The 26,356-nt window shown below is 40.7% G+C and overlaps 2 protein-coding genes across 3 annotated transcripts; both read right to left on the bottom strand.

The window, feature by feature from the left end:
• Positions 1-1,503: 1,503 nt before the first annotated feature.
• LOC139656266 (uncharacterized) lies at positions 1,504-10,562 on the bottom strand. 2 transcript variants are annotated; one of them, XM_071533782.1, is made up of 12 exons: positions 10,147-10,562; positions 9,458-9,901; positions 8,766-9,209; positions 8,071-8,517; positions 7,385-7,648; positions 6,982-7,236; positions 6,607-6,855; positions 6,161-6,418; positions 5,302-5,610; positions 4,936-5,205; positions 4,730-4,813; positions 1,504-4,557 (listed from the first exon to the last, which is right to left on the bottom strand). In XM_071533782.1, exons 1-12 carry the CDS (start codon positions 10,503-10,505, stop codon positions 4,491-4,493), a joined length of 3,450 nt encoding a protein of 1,149 aa, XP_071389883.1. In that variant the 5' UTR covers positions 10,506-10,562; the 3' UTR covers positions 1,504-4,490. The 2 variants fall into 2 exon arrangements, with proteins under 2 accessions (XP_071389883.1, XP_071389884.1); XM_071533783.1 differs by lacking the exon at positions 6,161-6,418.
• A 10,725-nt stretch (positions 10,563-21,287) lies between these two features.
• On the bottom strand, positions 21,288-26,021 carry LOC139656256 (nucleotide-binding oligomerization domain-containing protein 1-like). The gene is made up of 4 exons (XM_071533771.1): positions 25,631-26,021; positions 23,771-25,436; positions 22,055-22,327; positions 21,288-21,720 (listed from the first exon to the last, which is right to left on the bottom strand). Exons 1-4 carry the CDS (start codon positions 26,019-26,021, stop codon positions 21,288-21,290), a joined length of 2,763 nt encoding a protein of 920 aa, XP_071389872.1.
• Positions 26,022-26,356: the final 335 nt, after the last annotated feature.

Below are 26,356 nucleotides of genomic sequence, written 5' to 3'. Positions count from 1 at the left end.
TAGCCACATGCAATCCCAGTGTGCACCTTCGCACCTCAGACCTACCACAGTCTTCCCATTTAAGTCCTGGAAGATGACCTTTTGTTCACTAATTAGGAGTTTTCTTCCCTGTCCAGTATTAAGTTATTCATGATTTTTTTTTTCCTTTCAGTGTGTCTTCTTTTACCTTTTTGTGACCAAAGAAAGCCTTCTTTTGTTTTCCTGTGAGGTTTTACTTTCCATGTCAGAATTATTTGTCTTGGATATATTTTTGTCTTGATGCTGTGGTAGAACAAAGAAAAAAACAAAGCAAAACAGTAAAATAATACATCAACTAACTCACAAACCTCCTATTGAAGAACACTGAGCAAAATATTTGTACTACTCTCTGAGTAGGTGCTTGGACTCAAGGACAATACGTCACACTGCACTGCCTCTCACAACCACAGTTCTTAGAAATTCCTTCATGAAAACATTCGCTCACTGTACTAGCCTCTCCGCTGTTTTGATTCAGGTAGTCAAGATGTCACAAAAAGAAAACCTGACTGTATCGACACTGAATTCATAATAACTGCTGCTGCCGTGTTTTGTGTAGGCTATGTGTAATCTGTCTTTGGAAAGTATATATAATCTGTGCATTTCTAGAAATTACTGACATCTGTAGCCTAGGCATTATTAATCACTCATGTGAAGTAGAGCAGGCATGACTAATCAACATCTGTCACTATGATCATAGCTATGACTGCTTTGTAGTTCTTGTAGTGATCCCCCTCTGCCTCTCTCTTTCCCTCCTGTGGATGTCTGTCTTTCGCTGTCACACCCTTTCATTCTATCCCATCCTGTCTGATTTTTTTTCCCTCAGATGACCATTCATCTTGAATTTTGTATGGCTGGTATGTGTGTGAGTGTGTGTTTGAGTTTGTGCATGCATGTGTTGTGACTGAGTTAAATACTGCATCGACAGCTGCTTTGAACAGGGTGTTTTATGCATATTTTTACTTTTATTGTTTGAAGATGTCTTATTTTGGGGTTCTTTTTTGGTTGAGTTTAGTGTAACAGATAAGATAGGAAACTAATTTCATGTATTCTTTATTTGTATGGAGATGTGAAGTTTCTTTTATTAGGAATTCCTTCAAAACAATTCCCAATGGTGAATAAGTTGCAAGTCGATAAGGTGAGATCATGAGTTATTTTTGAGACACTTGTCTGATATGAAGGTTGTAAGATGGTTTTCAGGTGTTTCTGCTTACTTTAATATAAGAGTTTGTTAGTTTAACTTTTGGCCCAGATTGTTTGGGACCAGGTGTTGGTGGTTGCGTGGTGTGTGTGTTTGAGTGAGTGAGAGTCTGTAGGTGTAATAGGAGAGTGTGTGCCAGTTTCTGTCAGCAGAGAAAGGAAATATTTATTTCACACAATCACATTGCACTCCTGAATGTCAGGAGGGAACACCTCCATGCTTTTTGGGCACAGGATATGAGATACAGTATGTTTGCAAACGGGACAGCCTCGTTTTGGCCGAACAGACGACAGGTACAAGACGGTGAAACACCAGACACAAGTGTGATGAGGCAGGTTGAGAGCATATATTACTGTCATTCACAGCTCTAAGTATAGCTACTGTATGTATCTACGACATGTAATGTATTTATTTCACTATCACTGTTTACTTTGATTGCCATTTAGAAAAAATGAAAAATGCAAAACTAGTGGAAGTTCACTGTGACAGGTAGGCTTTTAATTTGAAGAATCAGCATCCCGTTTCTGTGGTGATGACAGTTATATACATATAGTATACATATATAAATATCTATAAGGGCATGTATTACTTTATCAAAATTAAAAAAGACAAAAACAAAATGGCTGCAGTGTGTCTATGGCTGATAGAAAATAAAGTCTACAAGTGTAAAACTAGTCTTGTGTTTTCTATTTAACAACATGCTGTACAATACTAATGCAGGCATCACCTGTGAATGCACAAAGGTAAATTACACAAGGATATGACACTTTTGTGCAGCCTGTGGAATTGAGTACCACACAGGACACAATTACTTTGGGCTTCTTTTATTTTTGAAATGTTGCTATAGAGGTGCAACATGTACCAGATTTAATAGATGTTTCATCAAAAATGTAACTATAACAATACAGCTTCCAGGATTACTGTTTCAAAATTGCAGGTAAAAAAAAATACAAAAAGTTACTACCAAAAACATATGGCAGTTGGCTTATGCTACTCAAATAAAATAAAATGAAACAAAATAAATATGCATATAAACCCACAGTAGGTTAATTACTCTGGAACATACCATTTGATTTAGAGAACACTTACATCGCAAACACTGATGTCTAAGTAAAATAAAATTACAATGCAATAAGCAGCTGCTTCATTTCAGCAATAACCAAGTACAACAGCATGGGTGACTGACCGCACCTCGCCATGCAATGGGAACAGTGTTCGGCTGCTCCAACATTATCCAACACATCCGACATCATCCAGTTAAAATACGGTAACAAATATAGTTATTTAACTTTATACATGCATATCTTAACAAGATGTTACAATATTTACCGATTTATTTTACACAATGCATCCCAGCACCGTGCTCCAGGTTGTGCTAAAACAATAAAGTCCAAGAGCCTCGGCACAGTAACAAAAGTGACTCACGACACTGCCACCTAGTGTCCAAATAATGAACTCAAAATGGGACTTCAGTCAGCAAACTGTCCTATGTATCCTGTGTACTATGAACATTATGTTATTAGGGGCTGGGCAGCTCTGCATACTTTCAGCTCGAAACTTCATTCAAACTTAAAACTGTTCATCTTTTTTAGGACATTATTACATGTATTCAACTTTTTTTATATCTTGTATACTTTTTGAACTATTTAACTTTTTATACCTGTTTTTACAATGTAAGTCTATGGAAGGACTGTTCAAACCATGCCCTGTTTGTACTCTAACTACTCATACTTTGTACTACAAACTTCATTCAAACTTCCTCCAAGGAAATCTGCCTTCCCATGCATGAAAATAAACAAAACTTTGCACATAGGTCCAGTCCAATCAACTGGCATTGTGGGCCAATAGTCCTGATGGTCTAAAGTTCAAAACTTTGAAAATTCATTACAAATCAGTCTTACATGCTACAGCTTTGCAACTTCAACCTCAATGTAGGCCCAAATGTGAAGAAACTTTCATAAACTTCAACCTAGTGCAAATTATGGATCCAACACAGTTTTTCTCAAAAACTGTAAAACTAATTAAACCTATGTCCTCCCACATTTTTTGCTCACACCAAACTTGCGACACTGCATCTTCAGACTGTCCACGACAACTGATCCAGCCAGATTTTTGAAATATCAAAAATTGAGCCCACAGTGCATCAAAATGTTTTACTGTAAATGGCACTGTAAACAGCTACTGCAAATTCTCGCTAAATAAATCTCCAATGTTCATGAAAATAAATGACGAATTTTTGCTCTTATGGTAGATGAAGTGTGGTATATTTCATAATTGTATCTCAAAAACTGAATTTTTGACTTCTATCCTCATGTAAACTATTGCAGTCAATGGAAATAGAGCATCTTTTTTTATATTTATTTCAGGCATTTCATGCTTCATTTGACAGTGATAGTGTGAGAGAGAGACAGGAAGGCACAGGGGAAAGAGAGGGGAGGACAGGCAGCAAATGACCGCAGCCCGGATTCAAACCTGGGTCGCTGCGGGAAGGACTGAGCCCCACATGGCACACACTCCACCCGGTGAGCCACCGGGGCGCCCAGAAATAGAGCATCTTTAAACATCAGTTTTTCACTTATGGAGCAATCAATCTTTGTAAAAAAAATTAATTACAGACATCTCTATGTTGTCTAGGTGAAGTACGCAAATTCTCAGAATTTTGAATTAACTGAATTTTTGACACTAGTTTGAAATCTGGCTTTACATATGGACAGCTGTTATCATGCACCCTGGTGGTTGGCTAAGTCATAGTGTCAAGCCACCTCTAATTGTCTCACTTCTCAGGTAGCTCAACTCAATCACAACTTGCCATTGGTGGCAAAGGTTGAGAGTTCAGGCCCCAGGTGATGCAGATGCAGATATACTTATGCAAGATAATTGGGTTTTTTTAAATTATTTTTTAGGCATTTTTATGCTTCATTTGACAGAGAGTTAGTGAGAGAGAGACAGGAAGGTATGGGAGAGAGAGAGGGGAGGACATGCAGTAAATGACCTCTACTCTGTGAGCCACCGGGGAGCCCCAAGATAAATGTTTTTCAGAGCACCATTACACTGCAAGATTTCAATGAGAAAAAAGTACAAAATAATACAGTCATACTGTGTTTGCACAATAGTAATGCTTTGGGGGTATTGCATTACGTAGCCATGTAGCTGTCACAAGTTTCGAATAAAATTTCTATTTTACAATTGCTCCATAATTATGACGTATTAGAGCATTTTGGCACATTTCACTTTCCACTTCCTTTGCTTGGACCACAGACTGATGATGATTGGTTCACCAAATTTCAAAGCGTTTGTCTTTCAGAATGGGGTTTCTGTCCCTGATGCTGTTGCTGAAGAGTCTAAGAAGATGCCAGAGCAGAGTCAGCAAATGTCACTTCATCAGCCAGAATAATGTGTGTAACTGTGCTTAGTAATCTAAGATCATGAATTATGTCTCTGCAAGTCTGGCAATACAAAAGATTTAATATAGTATTTAATATATTAATAATGCACAAGTGCATTTACACTCACCGCACAGTGTGGATAGAGGTGTTGATGGAGACCAGCTGGAGTAAACTGTCAGTCAGAGCATCAGTGATCTTATTGTGACTCAGACTACAACAACAATAAAAGACAAAAGACAAAGCAAGACATTTTTAGATTATAATCAGATTTCCACACACACACACACACACACACACATACAAACACATGCAACTCCATTCTAGCGGACTCACTCTAGGACTTGTGCTTTGTGCAAGTGTGGGATCAGTGTCTGTAGCAGCTGGTCAGTGAGTTGACAGTGACTGAGATCCAGCTCTGTCAGCCCTTCAGAAAGCTCCAGTATCAGGGCCAAAGCTCCACAGGCCCTCTGATCCAGTCTGGTCTCACTGAGGTCCAGCTCTCCAGCCAGAGCTCGACACAGGGACTCTGCTCGCCTCACTGTGTCCCTTTCACTGCCCACAGGGACCAGGGACACCAGCTGGAGGAGGAGGGCTTTGCTACTGCTGAAGGGGGGAACAGAGTGCAGAAACAGGAATCAGCCATGAATATGACTGTAATCCAGACTCTTCTCAGATTATCTGTTGTCTTTCCTCTCTCACCCCAGGCGGACTCTGTCCAGGACAGGGAACAGCAGGTCCAGTCCACTGTCCTCCACCTCACAGTCTCGCAGGTTGAGCTGTGTGTCCTGGCTGCTGTGTCTCAGGACAGTGGAGATGGCCCTGCAGTCTCCAGCGGTTAGACACAGAGCCTCTCCTTGCTCCTGCTCTGACAGCTCCACACAGGAGGAGCAGGACAGATCCAGCCTTTGCTGCAGAGACCTGAGCAGACCTGCTGCTGCTGCTGCCCCCTGTTGGGCCTCAGAGGCAGCGCAGCAGTGGAGGAACCTCAGCAGCAGCTTCCTGTCAACACTGGGATGAAAAATTATGCAGAAATATCATAAATGTTTCCATTTCAGTCATCAACTATCAATAATGTATGCAGGTACACAACTATACAAGACAAAGAGACACCATGCATTCAATGTAATATATTTATGTTTCAAGCCAGCAGGTTCAGCCATTCCATTAGTCTACATAGACCCATAGCAAGTTTAGGAACTATTGGGTCATGTTGTGAACTAGGTAAAAGTACTGTATAGTGTTAGGTGACTATAGTTCGGTTTAATATTGACAGCGGTTGTGGAGGGGGGCGGTTCTGGGATGCCAGAACTCACTGTTGAGCCTTCTGCAGGTGTAAAAAAAAATCGGTGATGGGAGGTGACACCTGATAACCCAATGACAAACCCCATCTCATCCTTTTCCCTCTCACATCCAAGGTACAGTGGGTTTCTCCCAAAATAGCACCAGAGGTAGTCAAATCATATCCTATGTATTGGCTAAGTAATGATCCTTTCAACATTGTACATTTATGAAGTAGTGGTATTCCTACAGCATTGCTACATGAGTACTAACATCTGACCTGAGATGAGAGACTTTCTCCAGTGTGAACAGGATGGGTTCTATTTCCCCTGGTGGTATGGAGGTCCACAGCAGTTTGAGTTTGACTCCATCGCTGTGTTGGAGGGTGAAGAGCAGAGCAGCACAGTCCACTGTGTCCAGCTGTCTGCAGTTCAGGTTGATCGCATGATCTAATGACCTCAGTAAACTGGGTATACAGTGACTGGCATGAGTTTTATAGCTCTCTCTGATGGCAGACAACACCAAGCTGGGACTGGGCCTGAAAGCATACAGTATATTTAGCATAACATGCTGGATATTTGCATTACAATTAGAGGGGTTTGTTTGATTTGTCATGGAATTGTTTACGCTATTACTAATGAAAGATAAGCATAATACACATGCAAATTATTTAATAGGATCAAATGTATTTCTCTATCGAATGAAGAGTAAATAAATCTTTATCACCTTTTAAATAGAATCCTGTCCAGAAAGGGAAGAAGATCAGTGATTCTCTTCTCTGAGATCCTGTTCTTCCTCAAGTCAATAGTGATGGTCTGAGTTGATGACTGCTGCAGCAGATAGTGAACTATGTCCCAGTCCAGAGAGCAGGAGGTCAGGTCTCCACCAACCTTCCTCAAGAAAGACTGAGTCAAATCCTTGTCCTGGATCTCATGTATGAGGACAAGCAGCTGCTGAAAACGCTGTGCACACAGTCTGAGGAAGTCACAGATCAGAGGATGAATACAAATTAATGAACATATTTAGGAAAAATAATATTAAGGATTTATATGATATATGATTTGGCATGTTTTTATGGTTCAGCAAAGTAAACAGATTTACTTGATCGTCAGAGGATCATGGTGAAGTATCAATGTCATGAGAAAATTAGCATCGATGGAGAACTCAGTCAGGTCCAAACATCTGACTCTCCAGTATCTCAGCAGGGACGCCACACTACTGACAACCCTCGACAAAACTCTGTCTGATAGCTGGGTCGTCTTTAGGACAAGGGATAGCTCTTCAATGGCCACTGGACAGGCCACTCTCTGTTCTCTTACCAATCTAAACAGTAGCAATGCCATGCCTTCAGACAGTCTGAAAATCAAACAAAAATAAACACAATCCTGGAATGATATACACCCCTAATGGATTTAACACATAATATGACTTTGACAGTAGGTAAACACTGATATTAGCAGTAAGAGACCAAGCCTTTTTCAATAATGACATAAATGCAGCATACCTAAGACTGTGTATTTGTGATGTATGTCTCAAAACCAGTGAGGCTCCTTTGCGAGAGATCTTGCTGGCTGTGAGGATGAGATCCACACTGGAGCCGCAGAGTCCCAGAACTCTCCCCACAGACCAGCAGGTTTTCCTGGGTAACTCTCCCGTTAACACCAGGGTGAAACCCAGGAGCTGGAGGAGAGAGGCCAACTGCTGGGTCTCCTCTCTGGATCTCACACAGATGGATGCACAGACATACTGGAAGAACCCTGGATCACAGCTAAAACATTATAATGGGATGAAATGTCAATTCAGCAGTGTTATAGTTAGAGGAATAGTTGACAATAGTTGATGTTTTTCACACCACCGTATGTGTGATGTCTAACATTATCTATTGGGCAATATGGATACTGTTTAATCAAAGGGCAGGTAATCAAAAGGTGAAATTAAGAGCAACCGCATAAAGTATGATGAATTAAGTATATTACTAACTGTATCATTAGCTATCATGATGTCATAAGAAATATCTATATTAAATAACTATGTTGTTGAAAATTTACTGAGCAGAGGAATATTATTAATCTATTTTTAAGCATTTAGTATTCATGTGATGCATTTTTTGACAAACCTCAACTGTGAGGTTAGCAACATTTACTTGTTTAGTGAGTATTGTTTAATATATTTTTATCTGATGTAGCCTACCTCAGATGTGAGATATAAGGCAGACACTGTAGGAAACTCCTCACTTCACTCTCTTCATCTGACCAGTCTCTCAGCTCCACTGCTTTCTTTTCTGATTGGAGTTTCAGCACTTCCAGGAGGAGGGAGGCCTTTCTCTCTGAGAGGTTGATGGACCAGACTGTAGGGGCTGACTGGTAAAGTGGCTGTAATGCTGGAAGGACACTCCTGCCTGTTTGAGTCTCATAGTCCTTGACATGGGAGCAGAGGTCCAGTAGGAAATCACACTTATACTCATTATCATCATCATCATCATCAGCCCAAATGAGAGAGAATGTGTTGTAACTGCACACTGATGATAACAGCTCCAGTATCTTCTCTCCTGTCTGTTGTTCCCTCTCTGCTGCTCGACAGAAGAGATTCCCCAAGAACTTGGTTTGTTTTGAGTATTCCGACCAGCAAGGCATGAAACTGGAACCATGAGAAATTATGTGATGATCTGATTTCTGCATCATATACAGCAGAGAACCAATCAATCAAGACAGACACTGTATCTCTTAAATGCTAGAAAGGAATTAGTAAAGAGAAAGTAATACATAATAGATCTGCATGAAGTACAAATACAGTGCATTAATCATGACAAAATATTCACACTCTGTCTAAAGATATATTTTCTATATGTAAACTGAAATTATGTGAATGAATTACAACCCATTTACCTGAGCTGTGAAATGTAAGGCAGACACTGTAGGAAACTCCTCACTTCACTCTCTTCATCTGAACAGCCTCTCAGCTCCACTGCTTTCTTCTCTGATTGGAGTTTCAGCACTTCCAGGAGGAGGGAGGCCTTTCTCTCTGAGAGCTTGATGGACCAGACTGCAGGAGCTGACTGGTAAACTGACTGTAATGCTGGAAGGACACTCCTGCCTGTTTGAGTCTCATAGTCCTTGACATGAGAGCACAGGTCCAGTAGGAAATCACATTGATAGTTCTTATTAATACCATAACCTTTGTCATAGAGACGGAATGTGTTGTAACTGCACACTGATGATAACAGCTCCAGTATCTTCTCTCCTGTCTGTTGTTCCCTCTCTGCTGCTCGACAGAAGAGATTCCCCAAGAACTTGGTTTGTTTTGAGTATTCCGACCAGCAAGGCATGAAACTGGAACCATGAGAAATTATGTGATGATCTGATTTCTGCATCATATACAGCAGAGAACCAATCAATCAAGACAGACACTGTATCTCTTAAATGCTAGAAAGGAATTAGTAAAGAGAAAGTAATACATAATAGATCTGCATGAAGTACAAATACAGTGCATTAATCATGACAAAATATTCACACTCTGTCTAAAGATATATTTTCTATATGTAAACTGAAATTATGTGAATGAATTACAACCCATTTACCTGAGCTGTGAAATGTAAGGCAGACACTGTAGGAAACTCCACACTTCACTCTCTTCATCTGAACAGCCTCTCAGCTCCACTGGTTTCTTCTCTGATTGGAGTTTCATCACTTCCAGGAGGAGGGAGGCCTTTCTCTCTGAGAGGTTGATGGACCAGACTGCAGGAGCTGACTGGTAAACTGACTGTAATGCTGGAAGGACACTCCTGCCTGTTTGAGTTTCATAGTCCTTCACATGGGAGTACAGGTCCAGTAGGACATCACATTGATAGTTCTTATTAATACCATAACCTTTGTCATTGAGAGGGAATGTGTTGTAACTGCACACTGATGATAACAGCTCCAGTATCTTCTCTCCTGTCTGTTGTTCCCTCTCTGCTGCTCCACAGAAGAGATTCCCCAAGAACTTGGTTTGTTCTGAGTGTTTTGACCACTGAGATGCGAAACTGGAACAATGAGAATGAATGATTATGCCATGATTTGATTTCTGCATCATACAGAGAACAAAACAATATGGACAGACACTGTATCTCTTAAATGGTAGGGAGAAATCAGTAAAGAGAAAGTAATAAATAATTCATCTGCATTACATACAAATACAATGCATCAATCATAAATATCCTCATACTGTCTAGCGAGATAGTTTTTATAGGTAGACTGAAATAATCTGAATGAATTACAACCCATTTACCTGAGCTGTGAAATGAAAGGCAGACACTGTAGGAAACTCCATACTTCACTCTCTTCATCTGAACAGCCTCTCAGCTCCACTGGTTTCTTCTCTGATTGGAGTTTCAGCACTTCCAGGAGGAGGGAGGCCTTTCTCTTTGAGAGGTTGATGGACCAGACTGCAGGAGCTGACTGGTAAACTGACTGTAATGCTGGAAGGACACTCCTGCCTGTTTGAGTCTCATAGTCCTTCATATGAGAGAACAGGTCTAGAAGCAAATCCCATTTCCGATGCCAACATTTAGACAGTGTAAACACCTCTTCTATTGCACTTTGGATGGTTATCCTCTCATGGAGCGTTGCTTGCAGACACAGATTCATTAGAAATGTTTCCTTCTTTCTTCCCTCTACAAGCGATCCTGTTTGATTCCGAGGAACAGTAAATCTGCACAGGGTTCAAAACATATTAGGAGAGCCCTGATAAGCAAAAACTGATACAGAAAACATCACATCACAGATTTTGTACTAGTCAAATTAAATCACAATGCACAGATAAAACATGCTAATATTAAAATCCACTTTGTATCTTGTTAAATCTGAACTGAAAGGCAGACTCTTGAATGACTACGTCAGCATTAAATATTGCTTTATGTAGATTTGTCACCATGTTTTACTCTGCATGCTGATATGTTAAAAGGCAGGTAAAATACTGTATGTTTACTAAATTCTCCTAAGTTGGAAAACCTTTCTCAGAAAGTTGGAATGTTTTTTTCTGGAAGCCCTGACTGGGGATAAAAATTCATTATTAATTGACCTCATGGTTAAATGAAGGTTAAATATTGTTTTGAGTAGGAACAGCGGATAACTTTACATGTGCAGCCATGTTATAATTTTTATATTAATCCCATCACCTGAGCTGTGAGATGTAAGGCCGACACTGTAGGAAACTCCTCACTTCACTCTCTTCATCTGACCAGCCTCTCAGCTCCACTGGTTTCTTCTCTGATTGGAGTTTCAGCACTTCCAGGAGGAGGGAGGCCTTTCTCTCTGAGAGGTCTATGGACCAGACTGCAGGAGCTGACTGGTAAACTGACTGTAATGCTGGAAGGACACTCCTGCCTGTTTGAGTCTCATAGTCCTTCACATGGGAGTACAGGTCCAGTAGGACATCACACGGATAGTCCTTATTAATACCATTCCCTTTGTCATAGAGAGAGAATGTTTTGTAACTGCACACTGATGATAACAGCTCCAGTATCTTCTCTCCTGTCTGTTGTTCCCTCTCTGCTGCTCGACAGAAGAGATTCCCCAAGAACTTGGTTTGTTCTGAGGGTTTTGACCACTGAGATGCGAAACTGGAACAATGAGAATGAATGATTATGCCATGATTTGATTCCTGCATCATATAGAGAACAAAACAATATGGACAGACACTGTATCTATTAAACAGCAGGGAGAAATCAGTAAAGAGAAAGTAATAAATAATTAATCTGCATTACGTACAAATACAATGCATCAATCATAAATAAATATCTTCATACTGTCTAGTGAGATAGTTTTTATATGTAGACTGAAATAATCTGAATGAATTACAACCCATTTACCTGAGCTGTGAGATGTAAGGCAGACACTGTAGGAAACTCCACACTTCACTCTCTTCATCTGACCAGGCTCTTAGCTTCACTGGTTTCTTCTCTGATTGGAGTTTCAGCACTTCCAGGAGGAGGGAGGCCTTTCTCTCTGAGAGGTTGATGGACCAGACTGCAGGTGCTGACTGGTAAACTGACTGTAATGCTGGAAGGACACTCCTGCCTGTTTGAGTCTCATAGTCCTTCACATGGGAGTACAGGTCCAGTAGGAAATCACCCTGATAGTCCTCACCCCATATGTCACTGAGAGGAATTTTGTTGTAACTGCACACTGATGATAACAGCTCCAGTATCTTCTCTCCTGTCTGTTGTTCCCTCTCTGCTGCTCGACAGAAGAGATTCCCTAAGAACTTGGTTTGTTCTGAGCGTTTTGACCACAGACAGGGGAAACTGGAACAACAACAATTAAAAATCATGTGATGATCTGTTTTCTGCATCATATACAGCAGAGAACCAATCAATCAAGACAGACACTGTATCCCTTAAATGCTAGGGAGAAATTAGTAAAGAGAAAGTAAAACATAATAGATCTGCATGAAGTACATGTGTAGTGCATTAACTCTCAGGAAATTATCAACTGATTTTCAAAATTTTTTTATTTTCCACATCAGACAGATTCCATCCCAGAAGCAGCTGATCAAGAGCCAGATGTGATTGGCTGCTTGTTCGGCAAAGGGACACCAAAAGGGAAGGAAAGGGACAGAGAGAGAGAAGCAACAAGAGAGAGAATTAACGTTAGTGAATTCAGCTGCTAGAATTAACGTTTGTGATTTGAGCTGCAGGCTCTTTCTCATCTGTGATTCAGAGGAACACTCAACAGAAAACCAGTTTAGAACATTAGAAATTACATTTGGAGAACGACTTTTACTTTAATACTTTAAGTAAATTTAAGACCATGTACTTTTATACTTTGACTTGTGTAATGGATTTGAAACGGTACTTCAACTTCTACCAGAGTATATGTAAATTAGGAGGTTCAGAATGAAAAGTTGACTATCATCATGGGCATCAGATCAGAATGCATGGAAATAAAGCCAGGAAACTTCAATCCTCTGAACAAAGGTTTAATTTCTTCAGAATCAAAGGATTTGCATTTATGAACATAAGGGGAGAAAAAACACACATGGGCTTTGAATCAGAACTGCCACCCCATGCGAAGGTGAGTGAGGGAGTGAGAGGGAGTGCAGTCTTCAAATAAGGAGTGATCAGGTGAACTCAATCAGGTAAATGAGGGGTGACAAAGGGTGAAACAAGAGCCAATTAGTGATGAGGAAAGGAGAGGAAAGGAAGTGGAAAAATGAAAGAAAATAGGGATCTTTACTACAGTATATTTTTAGATGAGTATTTGCACTTTTACTTGAGTAAGGAATTTGTGTACTTCTACCACCTCTGATCGTGACTAAATATTCACGTTGTCTAATGATATAGTTTTTACATGTAAAATGAAATAATGTGAATGAATTACAACCCATTTACCTGAGCTGTGAGATGTAGGGCAGACAGGGTAGGAAACTCCACACTTCACTCTCTTCATCTGACCAGCCTCTCAGCTCCACTGGTTTCTTCTCTGATTGGAGTTTCAGCACTTCCAGGAGGAGGGAGGCCTTTCTCTCTGAGAGGTCTATGGACCAGACTGGAGGAGCTGACTGGTAAACTGACTGTAATGCTGGAAGGACACTCCTGCCTGTTTGAGTCTCATAGTCCTTCATATGAGAGAACAGGTCTAGAAGCAAATCCCATTTCTGATGCCAACATTTAGACAGTGTAAACACCTCTTCTATTGCACTTTGGATGGTTATCCTCTCATGGAGCGTTGCTTGCAGACACAGATTCATTAGAAATGTTTCCTTCTTTCTCCCCTCTACAAGCGATCCTGTTTGATCCCGAGGAACAGTAAATCTGCAGAGGGTACAAAACATATTAGGAGAGCCCAGATAACCAAAAACTGATATAGAAAACATGACTGAGTTTGTACAAGTCAAATTACATCACAATGTACAGTGCCGATAAAACATGCTAATATTAAAATCCAGTTTGGCTGTATCTTGAATTGAGCTGAAAGGCAGACTTGAACAAGTCCAGCGTTAAATATTGCTTCATGTAGATTTGACATCACACTTTAAGCTGTATGTTATGTTAAAAGGCAGCTAAAATACTATATGTTTACTTCTTTCTCAAAAGGTGGGAAACTTATTTTGTCTCATTAAGTTAGAATAAAATTTTCCTGGAGGCCCTGACTGGGAATAAGAAGTCATTCTTAACTGACCTTATGGTTAAAAGAAGGCTAAATATTGTTTTCAGGAGGAAGAGTGGATTATTTTACATGTGCAGCCATGTTCTATGTTTTTATATTAATCACATTACCTGAGCTGTGAGATGTAAGGCAGACACTGTAAGAAACTCCACACTTCACTCTCTTCATCTGACCAGCCTCTCGGCTCCACTGGTTTCTTCTCTGATTGGAGTTTCATCACTTCCAGGAGGAGGGAGGCCTTTCTCTCTGAGAGGTTGATGGACCAGACTGCAGGAGCTGACTGGTAAACTGACTGTAATGCTGGAAGGATACTCCTGCCTGTTTGAGTCTCATAGTCCTTCACATGGGAAAACAGGTCCAGTAGGAAATCACACTGATAGTCCTCATCATCAACAACATCATCATCATCATCAACATCCATTGTGTCATTGAGAGGGAATGTGTTGTAACTGCACACTGATGATAACAGCTCCAGTATCTCCTCTCCTGTCTGTTGTTCCCTCTCTGCTGCTCGACAGAAGAGATTCCCCAAGAACTTGGTTTGTTCTGCGGGCTTTGACCACAGAGAAGGAAAACTGGAACAATAACAGTGAAAAATGATGTGATGATCTGATCTCAGCAAACTAAAGGAAACCATGTAATAACGATAGATACTGTATCTCTTTAATGCCTGGATTAAGCTGGTGATGAGGATAACAATACTCAACTGTATTTGCATGAAATACAAAAATATAGTGCTTTAATCAGGCCAAAAAATCTTCAAATTCATACTGTCTAGTGAGATAGTTTTAATGTGTGACTGAAATTATGGGAATCACAACCCATTTACCTGAGCTGTGAGATGTAAGGCAGACACTGTAGGAAACTCCTCACTTCACTCTCTTCATCTGACCAGCCTCTCAGCTCCACTGGTTTCTTCTCTGATTGGAGTTTCAGCACTTCCAGGAGGAGGGAGGCCTTTCTCTCTGAGAGGTCTATGGACCAGACTGGAGGAGCTGACTGGTAAACTGACTGTAATGCTGGAAGGACACTCCTGCCTGTTTGAGTCTCATAGTCCTTCATATGAGAGAACAGGTCTAGAAGCAAATCCCATTTCCGATGCCAACATTTAGACAGTGTAAACACCTCTTCTATTGCACTTTGGATGGTTATCCTCTCATGGAGCGCTGCTTGCAGACACAGATTCATTAGAAATGTTTCCTTCTTTCTTCCCTCTACAAGCGATCCTGTTTGATTCCGAGGAACAGTAAATCTGCACAGGGTTCAAAACATATTAGGAGAGCCCTGATAAGCAAAAACTGATACAGAAAACATCACATCACAGATTTTGTACTAGTCAAATTAAATCACAATGCACAGATAAAATATGCTAATATTAAAATCCACTTTGTATCTTGTTAAATCTGAACTGAAAGGCAGACTCTTGAATGACTACGTCAGCATTAAATATTGCTTTATGTAGATTTGTCACCATGTTTTACTCTGCATGCTGATATGTTAAAAGGCAGGTAAAATACTGTATGTTTACTAAATTCTCCTAAGTTGGAAAACCTTTCTCAGAAAGTTGGAATGTTTTTTTCTGGAAGCCCTGACTGGGGATAAAAATTCATTATTAATTGACCTCATGGTTAAATGAAGGTTAAATATTGTTATGAGTAGGAACAGCGGATAACTTTACATGTGCAGCCATGTTATAATTTTTATATTAATCCCATCACCTGAGCTGTGAGATGTAAGGCAGACACTGTAGGAAACTCCTCACTTCACTCTCTTCGTCTGACCAGCCTCTCAGCTCCACTGGTTTCTTCTCTGATTGGAGTTTCAGCACTTCCAGGAGGAGGGAGGCCTTTCTCTCTGAGAGGTTGATGGACCAGACTGCAGGAGCTGACTGGTAAACTGACTGTAATGCTGGAAGGACACTCCTGCCTGTTTGAGTCTCATAGTCCTTCACATGGGAGCACAGGTCCAGTAGGAAATCATACTGATAAACCTTATTAATACCATTCCCTTTGTCATAGAGAGGGAATGTGTTGTAACTGCACACTGATGATAACAGCTCCAGTATCTTCTCTCCTGTCTCTTGTTCCCTCTCTGCTGCTCGACAGAAGAGATTCCCCAAGAACTTGGTTTGTTCTGAGTGTTTTGATCCCTGAGGCATGAAACTGGAACAATGACAAACAAAAATGATGTGATGATCTGATCTCTGCCTAATAAATTAAACCAAGCAATATGGACACATGCCATCGCTCTTAAATTAGCGGATAAATTCAGTAATGAGAAGGATAACAATAATTCATCTGCATTAAAAACAAAAATACAGTGCTTTAACTCAGGCCAAAAAATCCTCAAAATCATACTATCTAGTGAGATAGTTTTTATATGTAGACTGAAATTATCTGAATAAATTACAATCCATTTACCTGAGCTGTGAGATGTAAGGCAGACACTGTAGGAAACTCCACACTTCACTCTCTTCATCTGAACAGCCTCTCAGCTCCACTGGTTTCTTCTCTGATTGGAGTTTCATCACTTCCAGGAGGAGGGAGGCCTTTCTCTCTGAGAGGTTGATGGACCAGACTGCAAGAGCTGACTGGTAAACTGACTGTAATGCTGGAAGGACACTCCTGCCTGTTTGAGTCTCATAGTCCTTCACATGGGAGCACAGGTCCAGTAGGAAATCACACGGATACTCATAATCATCAACATCCATTGTGTCATAGAGAGGGAATGTGTTGTAACTGCACACTGATGATAACAGCTCCAGTATCTTCTCTCCTGTCTGTTGTTCCCTCTCTGCTGCTCGACAGAAGAGATTCCCCAAGAACTTGGTTTGTTCTGAGGGTTTTGACCACAGAGGCGCGAAACTGGAACAATGAGAATGAATAATTATGCCATGATTTGATTCCTGCATCATGTAGAGAACAAAACAATATGGACAAACACTGTATCTATTAAACAGCAGGGAGAAATCAGTAAAGAGAAAGTGATAAATAATTAATCTGCATTACGTACAAATACAATGCATCAATCATGAATAATTATCCTCATACTGTCCAGTGAGATAGTTTTTATATGTAGACTGAAATAATCTGAATGAATTACAATCCATTTACCTGAGCTGTGAGATGTAAGGCAGACACTGTAGGAAACTCCACACTTCACTCTCTTCATCTGAACAGCCTCTCAGCTCCACTGGTTTCTTCTCTGATTGGAGTTTCAGCACTTCCAGGAGGAGGGAGGCCTTTCTCTCTGAGAGGTTGATGGACCAGACTGGAGGAGCTGACTGGTAAACTGACTGTAATGCTGGAAGGACACTCCTGCCTGTTTGAGTCTCATAGTCCTTCACATGGGAGAACAGGTCCAGTAGGACATCACACTGATAGTTCTTATTAATACCATAACCTTTGTCATAGAGAGGGAATGTGTTGTAACTGCACACTGATGATAACAGCTCCAGTATCTTCTCTCGTGTCTGTTGTTCCCTCTCTGCTGCTCGACAGAAGAGATTCCCCAAGAACTTGGTTTGTTCTGAGCGTTTTGACGACTCATCATAGAAACTGGAATAATAAGAATTAAAACTCATGTGATGATCTGATGTCAGCATCATAAAGAGGTCCAAATATTATGACTAAATATTCTCATACTGTGTAGTGAGATAGTTTTTCTAACGAATTACAACCCATTTACCTGAGATGTGAGATATAAGGCAGACACTGTAGGAAACTCCATACTTCACTCTCTTCATCTGAACAGCCTCTCAGCTCCACTGGTTTCTTCTCTGATAGGAGTTTCAGCACTTCCAGGAGGAAGGAGGCCTTTCTCTCTGAGAGGTTGATGGACCAGACTGCAGGAGCTGACTGGTAAACTGACTGTAATGCTGGAAGGACACTCCTGCCTGTTTGAGTTTCATAGTCCTTCACATGGGAGTACAGGTCCAGTAGGACATCACACTGATAGTTCTTATTAATACCATTCCCTTTGTCATAGAGAGGGAATGTGTTGTAACTGCACACTGATGATAACAGCTCCAGTATCTTCTCTCCTGTCTGTTGTTCCCTCTCTGCTGCTCCACAGAAGAGATTTCCCAAGAACTTGGTTTGTTCTGAGGGTTTTGACCACTGAGATGCGAAACTGGAACAATGAAAATGAATGATTATGCCATGATTTGATTTCTGCATCATATACAGAACAAAACAATATGGACAGACACTGTATCTATTAAACAGCAGGGAGAAATCAGTAAAGAGAAAGTAATAAATAATTAATCTGCATTACGTACAAATACAATGCATCAATCATAAATAAATATCCTCATACTGTCTAGTGAGATAGTTTCTATATGTAGACTGAAATTATCTGAATAAATTACAATCCATTTACCTGAGCTGTGAAATGTAAGGCAAACACTGTAGGAAACTCCACACTTCACTCTCTTCATCTGAACAGCCTCTTAGCTTGACTGGTTTCTTCTCTGATTGGAGTTTCATCACTTCCAGGAGGAGGGAGGCCTTTCTCTCTGAGAGGTTGATGGACCAGACTGCAGGAGCTGACTGGTAAACTGACTGTAATGCTGGAAGGACACTCCTGCCTGTTTGAGTCTCATAGTCCTTCACATGGGAGTACAGGTCCAGTAGGAAATCACCCTGATAGTCCTCACCCCATATGTCATTGAGAGGGAATGTGTTGTAACTGCACACTGATGATAACAGCTCCAGTATCTTCTCTGCTGTCTGTTGTTCCCTCTCTGCTGCTCGACAGAAGAGATTCCCCAAGAACTTGGTTTGTTCTGAGCGTTTTGACAGCTCATCATAGAAACTGGAATAATAAGAATTAAAAATCATGTGATGATCTGATGTCAGCATCATAAAGAGGTCCAAATAATAAATATTAACATTGTATACAATTACAATTACAATTACAATTTCACATTTGGCAGACGCTTTTATCCAAAGCGACTTACACATGAGATTTGCATACAACACAAGCAAGTTTCTAGATAGGAGAGAACAACGAGAGTAAGTGCTATAGAACTAAGTTCTGGTCCAACAGGACAAAGGTGCTACGAGACAGTGCAACAAGCTAAGTTCTGGTCCAACAGGACATAGGTGCTACGAGGGAGTGCTACAAGGTAGTGCTATGAGGTAATGCGTAGAGTGCATCAAAATTTTTATTTTTTTTTAATTTTTTTATTTATGAAAGGAGGTATTCGCTAAAGAGCTGGGTCTTTAGCCTTTTCTTAAGGATAGAGAGGGATTCTGCGGATCGAATGGAGTTTGGCAACTCGTTCCACCACCGGGGAACCACAGAAGAGAAGAGTCTGGCTAGAGACTTAGGGCCTTGCTGAGGTGGCAGCACCAGGCGCCGCTCCATGGCAGAGCGTAGTGAGCGGGAGGGAGCGTAGACCTGAATGAGGGAGTTCAGGTAGGTCGGAGCCGTTTTGGTTATTGTTTTGTAGGCGAGCATCAAGGACTTGAACTTGATGCGGGCAGCAACTGGGAGCCAGTGGAGGGATATGAATAGCGGAGTGACATGTGCTCTTTTGGGCTGGTTGAAGACCAGACGCGCCGCCGCGTTCTGGATCATCTGCAGAGGTTTGAAAGTACAGGCCGGGAGCCCTGCCAGTAAGGAGTTGCAGTAGTCAAGGCGTGATATTACAAGAGCCTGTACCAGGAGTTGTGCTGCATGCTCAGACAGGTAGGGTCTGATCTTCCTGATATTGTATAGAGCAAATCGGCATGACCGAGTAACAGAAGTCACATGCTCCTTGAAGGTTAGCTGGTCATCAATCATGACACCCAAGTTCCTGGCAGACTTTGTGGGTATGAGCTCAGTTGATTCGAGCTGGATGCTGATTTGTTGTTGTATAGAGGGACTGGCTGGGATGACAAGGAGCTCAGTCTTTGACAAGTTAAGCTGAAGGTGGCGTTCCTTCATCCAAGCCGAGATGTCGGCGAGGCATGCCGATGTCCGCGCCGAGACTGTGGGGTCGTCTGGCGGGAACGACAGGAGGAGCTGGGTATCGTCAGCATATGAATGATAAGAGAAGCCATGTGAGCGGATCACTGCACCCAATGAGGTGGTGTATAATGAAAAGAGAAGGGGTCCAAGCACTGACCCTTGAGGTACCCCTGTGGACAAGTAGTGGGATTTAGACACTTCCCCTCTCCAAGACACTCTGAAGGATCTCCCTGAGAGGTAGGACTCAAACCAGCAGAGGGTAGATCCTGAGAAGCCGTATCTCTTAAATTATGTGGAGAAATCAGTAAAGGGAAAGGAATAATTCATCTGCATGAAGTACAAATAGAATGCATTAATTATGGCTAAATATCCTCATACTGTGTAGTGAGATAGTTTTTCTAACGAATTACAACCCATTTACCTGAGATGTGAGATGTAAGGCAGACACTGTAGGAAACTCCTCACTTCACTCTCTTCATCTGACCAGCCTCTCAGCTCCACTGGTTTCCTCTCTGATTGGAGTTTCAGCACTTCCAGGAGGAGGGAGGCCTTTCTCTCTGAGAGGTCTATGGACCAGACTGGAGGAGCTGGCTGGTAAACTGACTGTAATGCTGGAAGGACACTCCTGCCTGTTTGAGTCTCATAGTCCTTCATATGAGAGAACAGATCTAGAAGCAAATCCCATTTCCGATGCCAACATTTAGACAGTGTAAACACCTCTTCTATTGCACTTTGGATGGTTATCCTCTCATGGAGCGTTGCTTGCAGACACAGATTCATTAGAAATGTTTCCTTCTTTCTTCCCTCTACAAGCGATCCTGTTTGATTCTGAGGAATAGTAAAACTGCAGAGGGTACAAAACATATTAGGAGAGCCCAGATAACCAAAAACTGATATAGAAAACATGACTGAGTTTGTACAAGTCAAATTACATCACAATGTACAGTGCCGATAAAACATGCTAATATTAAAATACACTTTGACTGTATCTAGAATCAGAACTGAAAGGCAGACTTCAACAAGTAGTCCAGCATTAAATATTACTTAATGTAGATTTGACATCACACTTTAAGCTGTATGTTATGTTAAAAAGCAGCTAAAATACTATATGTTTACTTCTTTCTCATAAGGTGGATTTTGTCTCAATAAGTTAGAATTTAATCTTACTGCAGGCCCTGACTGGCAATAAGAAGTCATTCTTAACTGACCTTATGGTTAAAAGGAGGTCAAATATTGTTTTGAGGAGGAATAGTGGATTATTTTACATGTGCAGCCATGTTCTATGTTTTTATATTAATCAGATCACCTGAGATTTGAGATGTAGGGCAGACACTGTAGGAAACTCCACACTTCACTCTCTTCATCTGACCAGCCTCTCAGTTCGACTGATTTCTTTTCTAATTGGAGTTTCAGCACTTCCAGGAGGAGGGAGGCCTTTCTCTCTGAGAGGTCGATGGACCAGACTGGAGGAGCTGACTGGTAAAGTGACCTCAGTATTGGAATGACACTTGTATGTCCTTGACTCTTGACATGTTGGTATAAATCAAGAAAGATGTTGTATCTCTCAGTGTTAACAGAGAACAATGAGAAGAGTGTATTCACCACATTGTGAAAGCTTTCTCTTTTGTCAAGTGCAGCTTTCAGGCATAAATCTAGTAGTAGCTTCTTTTCTTCCCTCTCCAGTGTCCCAGGGTATTGTTCCTGATCCTGTGAACCTGCAGCTGCGCGGGTATTCCTGAAAATGAAAAATCATATACAAACAAATAAGTCATCAGACAAATTTCAAATACTTTCTAGTACATGAATTAAAATGAAATTGCAACCAATATTCATGCACATATGGTTGTACACAAACAATAAAGGTAACCCTGTGATCAGCATTATGCATCCCGCCTTCAATCCTGGCACAAACACTCGGCTCAGCAGTACCACTTCTTAAAGTGTGACAAAGCATCAATTCATACAGCAAAGGGGAACTAATTAAATTTGAATTTACATTGTTAATCCATTGTACATTGGATTAATTTATGTGGAATTAATATTACACAGAAACATCCAAAAACTCATACCTGAGTGTGTTGATATAAGGCAAAGACTCGAAGAGGGACTCGCTCAGAGCTTGGCAGACAGGAGTTCTCCTCTCCCAGTGGAGGCAGAGGTTTACCCTCTTAGTACTCTTCTGCATGACCTTTACTGCTCTTTCAAACAGTTGTCTTTTACCAAGGACTGGAAGGTGCAACTCATTTCCTTCATTTTCATCAAGACCAAGTAAACTGCTGTAGTCCATCTCCCCCTCACTGAGAAGCAAAACTGTCCACAGTTGCCGTTGCAAGGGGTCGCACCTATCATCAGAGGATTTGTTGGAGAGACCGTCCGCCTCATTATTCAGGTAATCAACCACACAGTATCATCAAGTCTGCCAATTTTGATTCATGCTAAAGTATGTGAATGTGAAAAAGGCCCCCTCTTGAGGTGACTCTTCCCCTTTTCCCCTCCATTCCCCCTGCACTCTCTCTCATTTTCTCTCTCACTCTCTCTCTCGCTACCCAAATTTTGGGCCAATCAGAGCCCAGTTTACGGATTTGCCCAATCTTCCTCCATCACACTAGAAGTTGGAGATTACAGAAAGACACTCATCCAACAAATGTATTTACTGTGAATACACCGAATTGTAGGTGTGGGGAATAATTTACTTAATCAAAGTTAATGTTAGTTTATTTCTTGTGTTTCTTGCTAGTGTAGAATTTCAATTCACCCTATATCACAGCAATTGTTAGTAGCATTCGTATACCTTTGTGTTACTGGAATTTGTTTCTGATAATATTACTCTTGTGTGTGCACGAACACAGCAATAGTTCATTTGTAGTGGCTTTTATTGTGTATAACAGAAGTATGTTTCATAAACCTTGCAAGTCCTGTCAATCTGGCCCGTGCCAGGGTTAATTCACAGACCTTGTCATCTGAGGAGGGTCCTACACACATTTTTATTGTACACTAGAGGGCAGGAGTACATCATCAATGTATACTGATCTGCTGTTACTAATCTTGCCTGGGTCCAGACCTTTGAATCCGCCCACTGTGTAACGAGTTGACAATTCTGTCTGATATCAGGCAAGTTACTAATCTAGATTAGTCTGTTGGGAGATCATTTCAGCATCAGAATTGCCTATCAGCACTGAATGACCCTGCTCTCTCTCTGTTGGCTTATTTGATTATATTGCATTTCTTTGGACTATGCAAGTTTATTTACAATCAAGTTATTCACTTGTGTTGTACATTGTCACTTTAAGTTATTTGTTTATTCAAGGTATTTATTTGCTCTGTGTATTCACCACCTTCTATCTACAGAGCCACTGATACACCAAGAAAATTGTGATGTATGAACAACGTGTGGTTGGGGTGGTGGACAAATAAAGTTTTAAAAGTGAGACGGCATCTGGACAATTCTAGCCGATCACCTGCAGTGAGCTAGCCTTCCAACCCAGCAAAAAGTCAGATAGAAGAGAATCAGTCATAGTCAGCTATTCCTTCATCACAAGTACTAGTACCACATATTATTTTGTCATCTTCAACACCTCTTGGGTTAATTAGTAGACATGAGAGGTTAGATGTTGAGATTATTAATTCTCTCATACAGTGTAGAAATTTAGTATATTATATTCTTCAAAACATGAAGCAATTTAAATAGGTAATCAAAGCAATGTATGAGTGGTACCAGAGTAATCTAGTTGTAATGTTGTAGCCTAAGCAATACTGTGAAACTCAAAATACATGCTCACCCATACCATTGGACATTCTTGAGGCAGCCGAATATTAGTCTCAGTCCTTGTTCTGATATCTTTATGTCCTCAAGGTTCAGCCTTATTTTTCTCTCCTTAGACTGACTGATTACATAGGACACAGCGGAGCAATGGTGAGGGTCAAGACTCTCTTCACTCAAATCAAGACAATAGTCCAGTTTGTCCAGAAGGTAGAGGCAGGCTTCAGTAGACTGAGATTCATACAGGCATTGGCATAAGAACAGTATATTGATATCAAGCCCACTGCCCTCAGTATCACTGTGATCTTGGTTGAGTAGGGGGACAAATGTGGTTACCACTTCTTTGAAGAACCACTTTGATATATCCTCGACCTGCTCAGCTGGAATCAGACATGTCAACATATCTAGATTTGTGTCATTCAACAATCCACACATGAAAGGGACCAAATGTTTCATGTGCTTCATCCGTTCAGTCAGGCAATCGTGTACAACATCTCTGATTTTGTCTGGATTCTTCAAGAGCCACAGTCCTGCAAAGAACTCCTGTATTGTGTAGTGGAGAAATGCAGATGAGGTTTTCCACTTAGTAGGGCCAACATGGTCTTGAAGTGTCTTCAGAAAGGCAGAATGAACACAGCTGTCTTTACAATGTGGTGCTGCCAAGTTCACAGTTTTTCCTTCAGTTGCAACAAAAGCAACCTTAGCCAAAGACAGTATTGCCTCACATTTGTTGCTAATGTAGTTATCTAGATCGTTTTTTCTTTGTCCACTGTTTATTTGAACGCAAAAACGTAGGACGTTCATATATATTTCAGTTACCGTGCATGGTTGTTGAGAATCTTTAGAGGTATTAAAAGAAAAGCAGGCAACCACCATCAGTGCATACATCGGGACATGGCAAAGAGTGAACAACTCCAAGTTGCTCAAAACATTGCTCGAGTGCTCAGTGCTGAGCATTTTAAATAAGTATGCTCTGATGGACTGTTCACTGAAGCCTTTTACCTCCACTCTGAGAGAAACCCAGTCTATCAGGAAGTCTTCTAACTCAACCTCTGGTCTGCACGTTATCACAATCTTCGCATCAGGTAGTAGGTCCTTCTCTACAAGTCTCTGCACCACTGGTGAAGATGGGAGATCTGTGACCCCATCAAAGATGATTACGACATTTTCAGAGTTCTTCTTTATATCCTGTAAGACCTCATCTTTGCCTTCATCTGGTTCACTGAACACACTGAAAAGAAGATCCTCCAAACTCATGGTACTTGTGATGTGGGATGTTTCTCTCATGTCAAAATAAAACATGTAATCCAGTTCCTTGTTATCTCTTTCAGACCACAGTTTCAACATTTGATGGGCGACTGCTGTCTTCCCAATTCCAGGCTTACCAACCAGGAGGATGTTTTTCTCATCTGTTTTCAGCAGCTCACTGGGGGAAAGTCCTTGTTTGTCCACAGGGATATATGTCCTTAGCTTTTTAGGACGAATTTTCTTGCTTTTTTTGCTCTTGGCGTGTTTTATGTCAGATGGGGAAATATTTCCTTGTGTGTCTAATACAAGTGAAGTGTAAGACAGATTAGGGTTCGTATTGTTTTTGTTTGATAGGACTGCTTTGCTTTGCATCCATAAGCCATCTGACATCTTTTGCGCTTTTGACTTCAACTTTGCCTGGTATTTGTGGCACGGTTTTGGGCCTAAAAGGAAAGTAATAATAAGTAAATAAACTGTGAATTGACTAATGTGCCCTTGCACAGCATTTCTAAATTAATCATGGATTAATATTTCACACTGATAAATCAATATTCAAAATGCATAATATGTAATCATCACATCAGTTTTCAATAATGAAAATATTACACATTACCAATCACCAATCTTTAAAATATACCTCTTAAGTAGGTTATATCCATTTCAGTGTCCTCCCTGAAAGAAAAGCAGCTGATCCAGATGTGCAGGTCAAACTCGCTGCTCTGAGTAGAGGCTAAATCTGTCTTTTCGGGTAGAGGGGGTGGCCTCTCTAAGGTCCTCTTCCTCGTCATGTCAATAATCTTTAGGAACTCATAGCAGGCTTCTTCCCCTTTGTTCATGACCCAGTCCAGTATCTTCCTGGTTTTGTCAAAGTCATCAGGCTCTGTCTGTATTTTACTGACTTCTTCCTCATTGAGAACTCTTCGCTGATGAAGGTTCTCCACAATAACTGAGAGACTCCTTAATCCTCCCACCAGGTGGTCTCTGGCCCTCCTGATGTATTCTAAGGCCGACTGCCTTGTAGAAGCCATGTACTCTTATTTTCCAACATGTACACAGGCCCAATTCAACAATCTAAAAAAATGAAGGTAAATGTCTTAATTCAAACGTCTGCCTATATTGCATTATGTACAAATTCTGAAATCTTTCACAAAATTGGAAATGTTTTGTCTGAAGATACATATAGTACTAATTTGATGGAAAATAGCTTAGAGAAAATAAACTGAATGAACTGTCTTCATATTATTGTAATATATTAAAATGTAGCCTAATTAGGTCTAAGTGACATCATTTATTTCACAAAAAAATGTATCTTTGCTTAAGACAGAAATTACTGTTATTCATATATGATAAATTTCACAACCAA

The sequence above is a fragment of the Centroberyx affinis genome, unplaced genomic scaffold, assembly GCF_046629955.1.
Source record: "Centroberyx affinis isolate AG114_WGS23_722 - 3 ecotype Tasmania unplaced genomic scaffold, CSIRO-AGI_Caff_v1 ptg002428l_1, whole genome shotgun sequence".
Classification (NCBI taxonomy): domain Eukaryota; kingdom Metazoa; phylum Chordata; class Actinopteri; order Beryciformes; family Berycidae; genus Centroberyx; species Centroberyx affinis.
This window is presented reverse-complemented; position numbering and strand designations above follow the sequence as displayed.

Bases quoted from the DNA above. Each gene is read 5' to 3' on its own strand.
- LOC139656256 (XM_071533771.1), bottom strand. From the start codon at position 26,021: ATGGCTTCTACAAGGCAGTCGGCCTTAGAATACATCAGGAGGGCCAGA. The intron at 22,328-23,770 runs GTATGGGTGAGC...CTCTGATGATAG, and splicing joins TGCCTCAAGAATGTCCAATG to GTGCGACCCCTTGCAACGGC. The intron at 21,721-22,054 runs GTATGAGTTTTT...TTTCATTTTCAG, and splicing joins CCTTATATCAACACACTCAG to GAATACCCGCGCAGCTGCAG.
- LOC139656266 (XM_071533782.1), bottom strand. From the start codon at position 10,505: ATGAATCTGTGTCTGCAAGCAACGCTCCATGAGAGGATAACCATCCAA. The intron at 7,649-8,070 runs GTAGGCTACATC...ATAATGTTTTAG, and splicing joins CCTTATATCTCACATCTGAG to CTGTGATCCAGGGTTCTTCC. The intron at 4,558-4,729 runs GTGAGTGTAAAT...GCATCTTCTTAG, and splicing joins ACCTCTATCCACACTGTGCG to ACTCTTCAGCAACAGCATCA.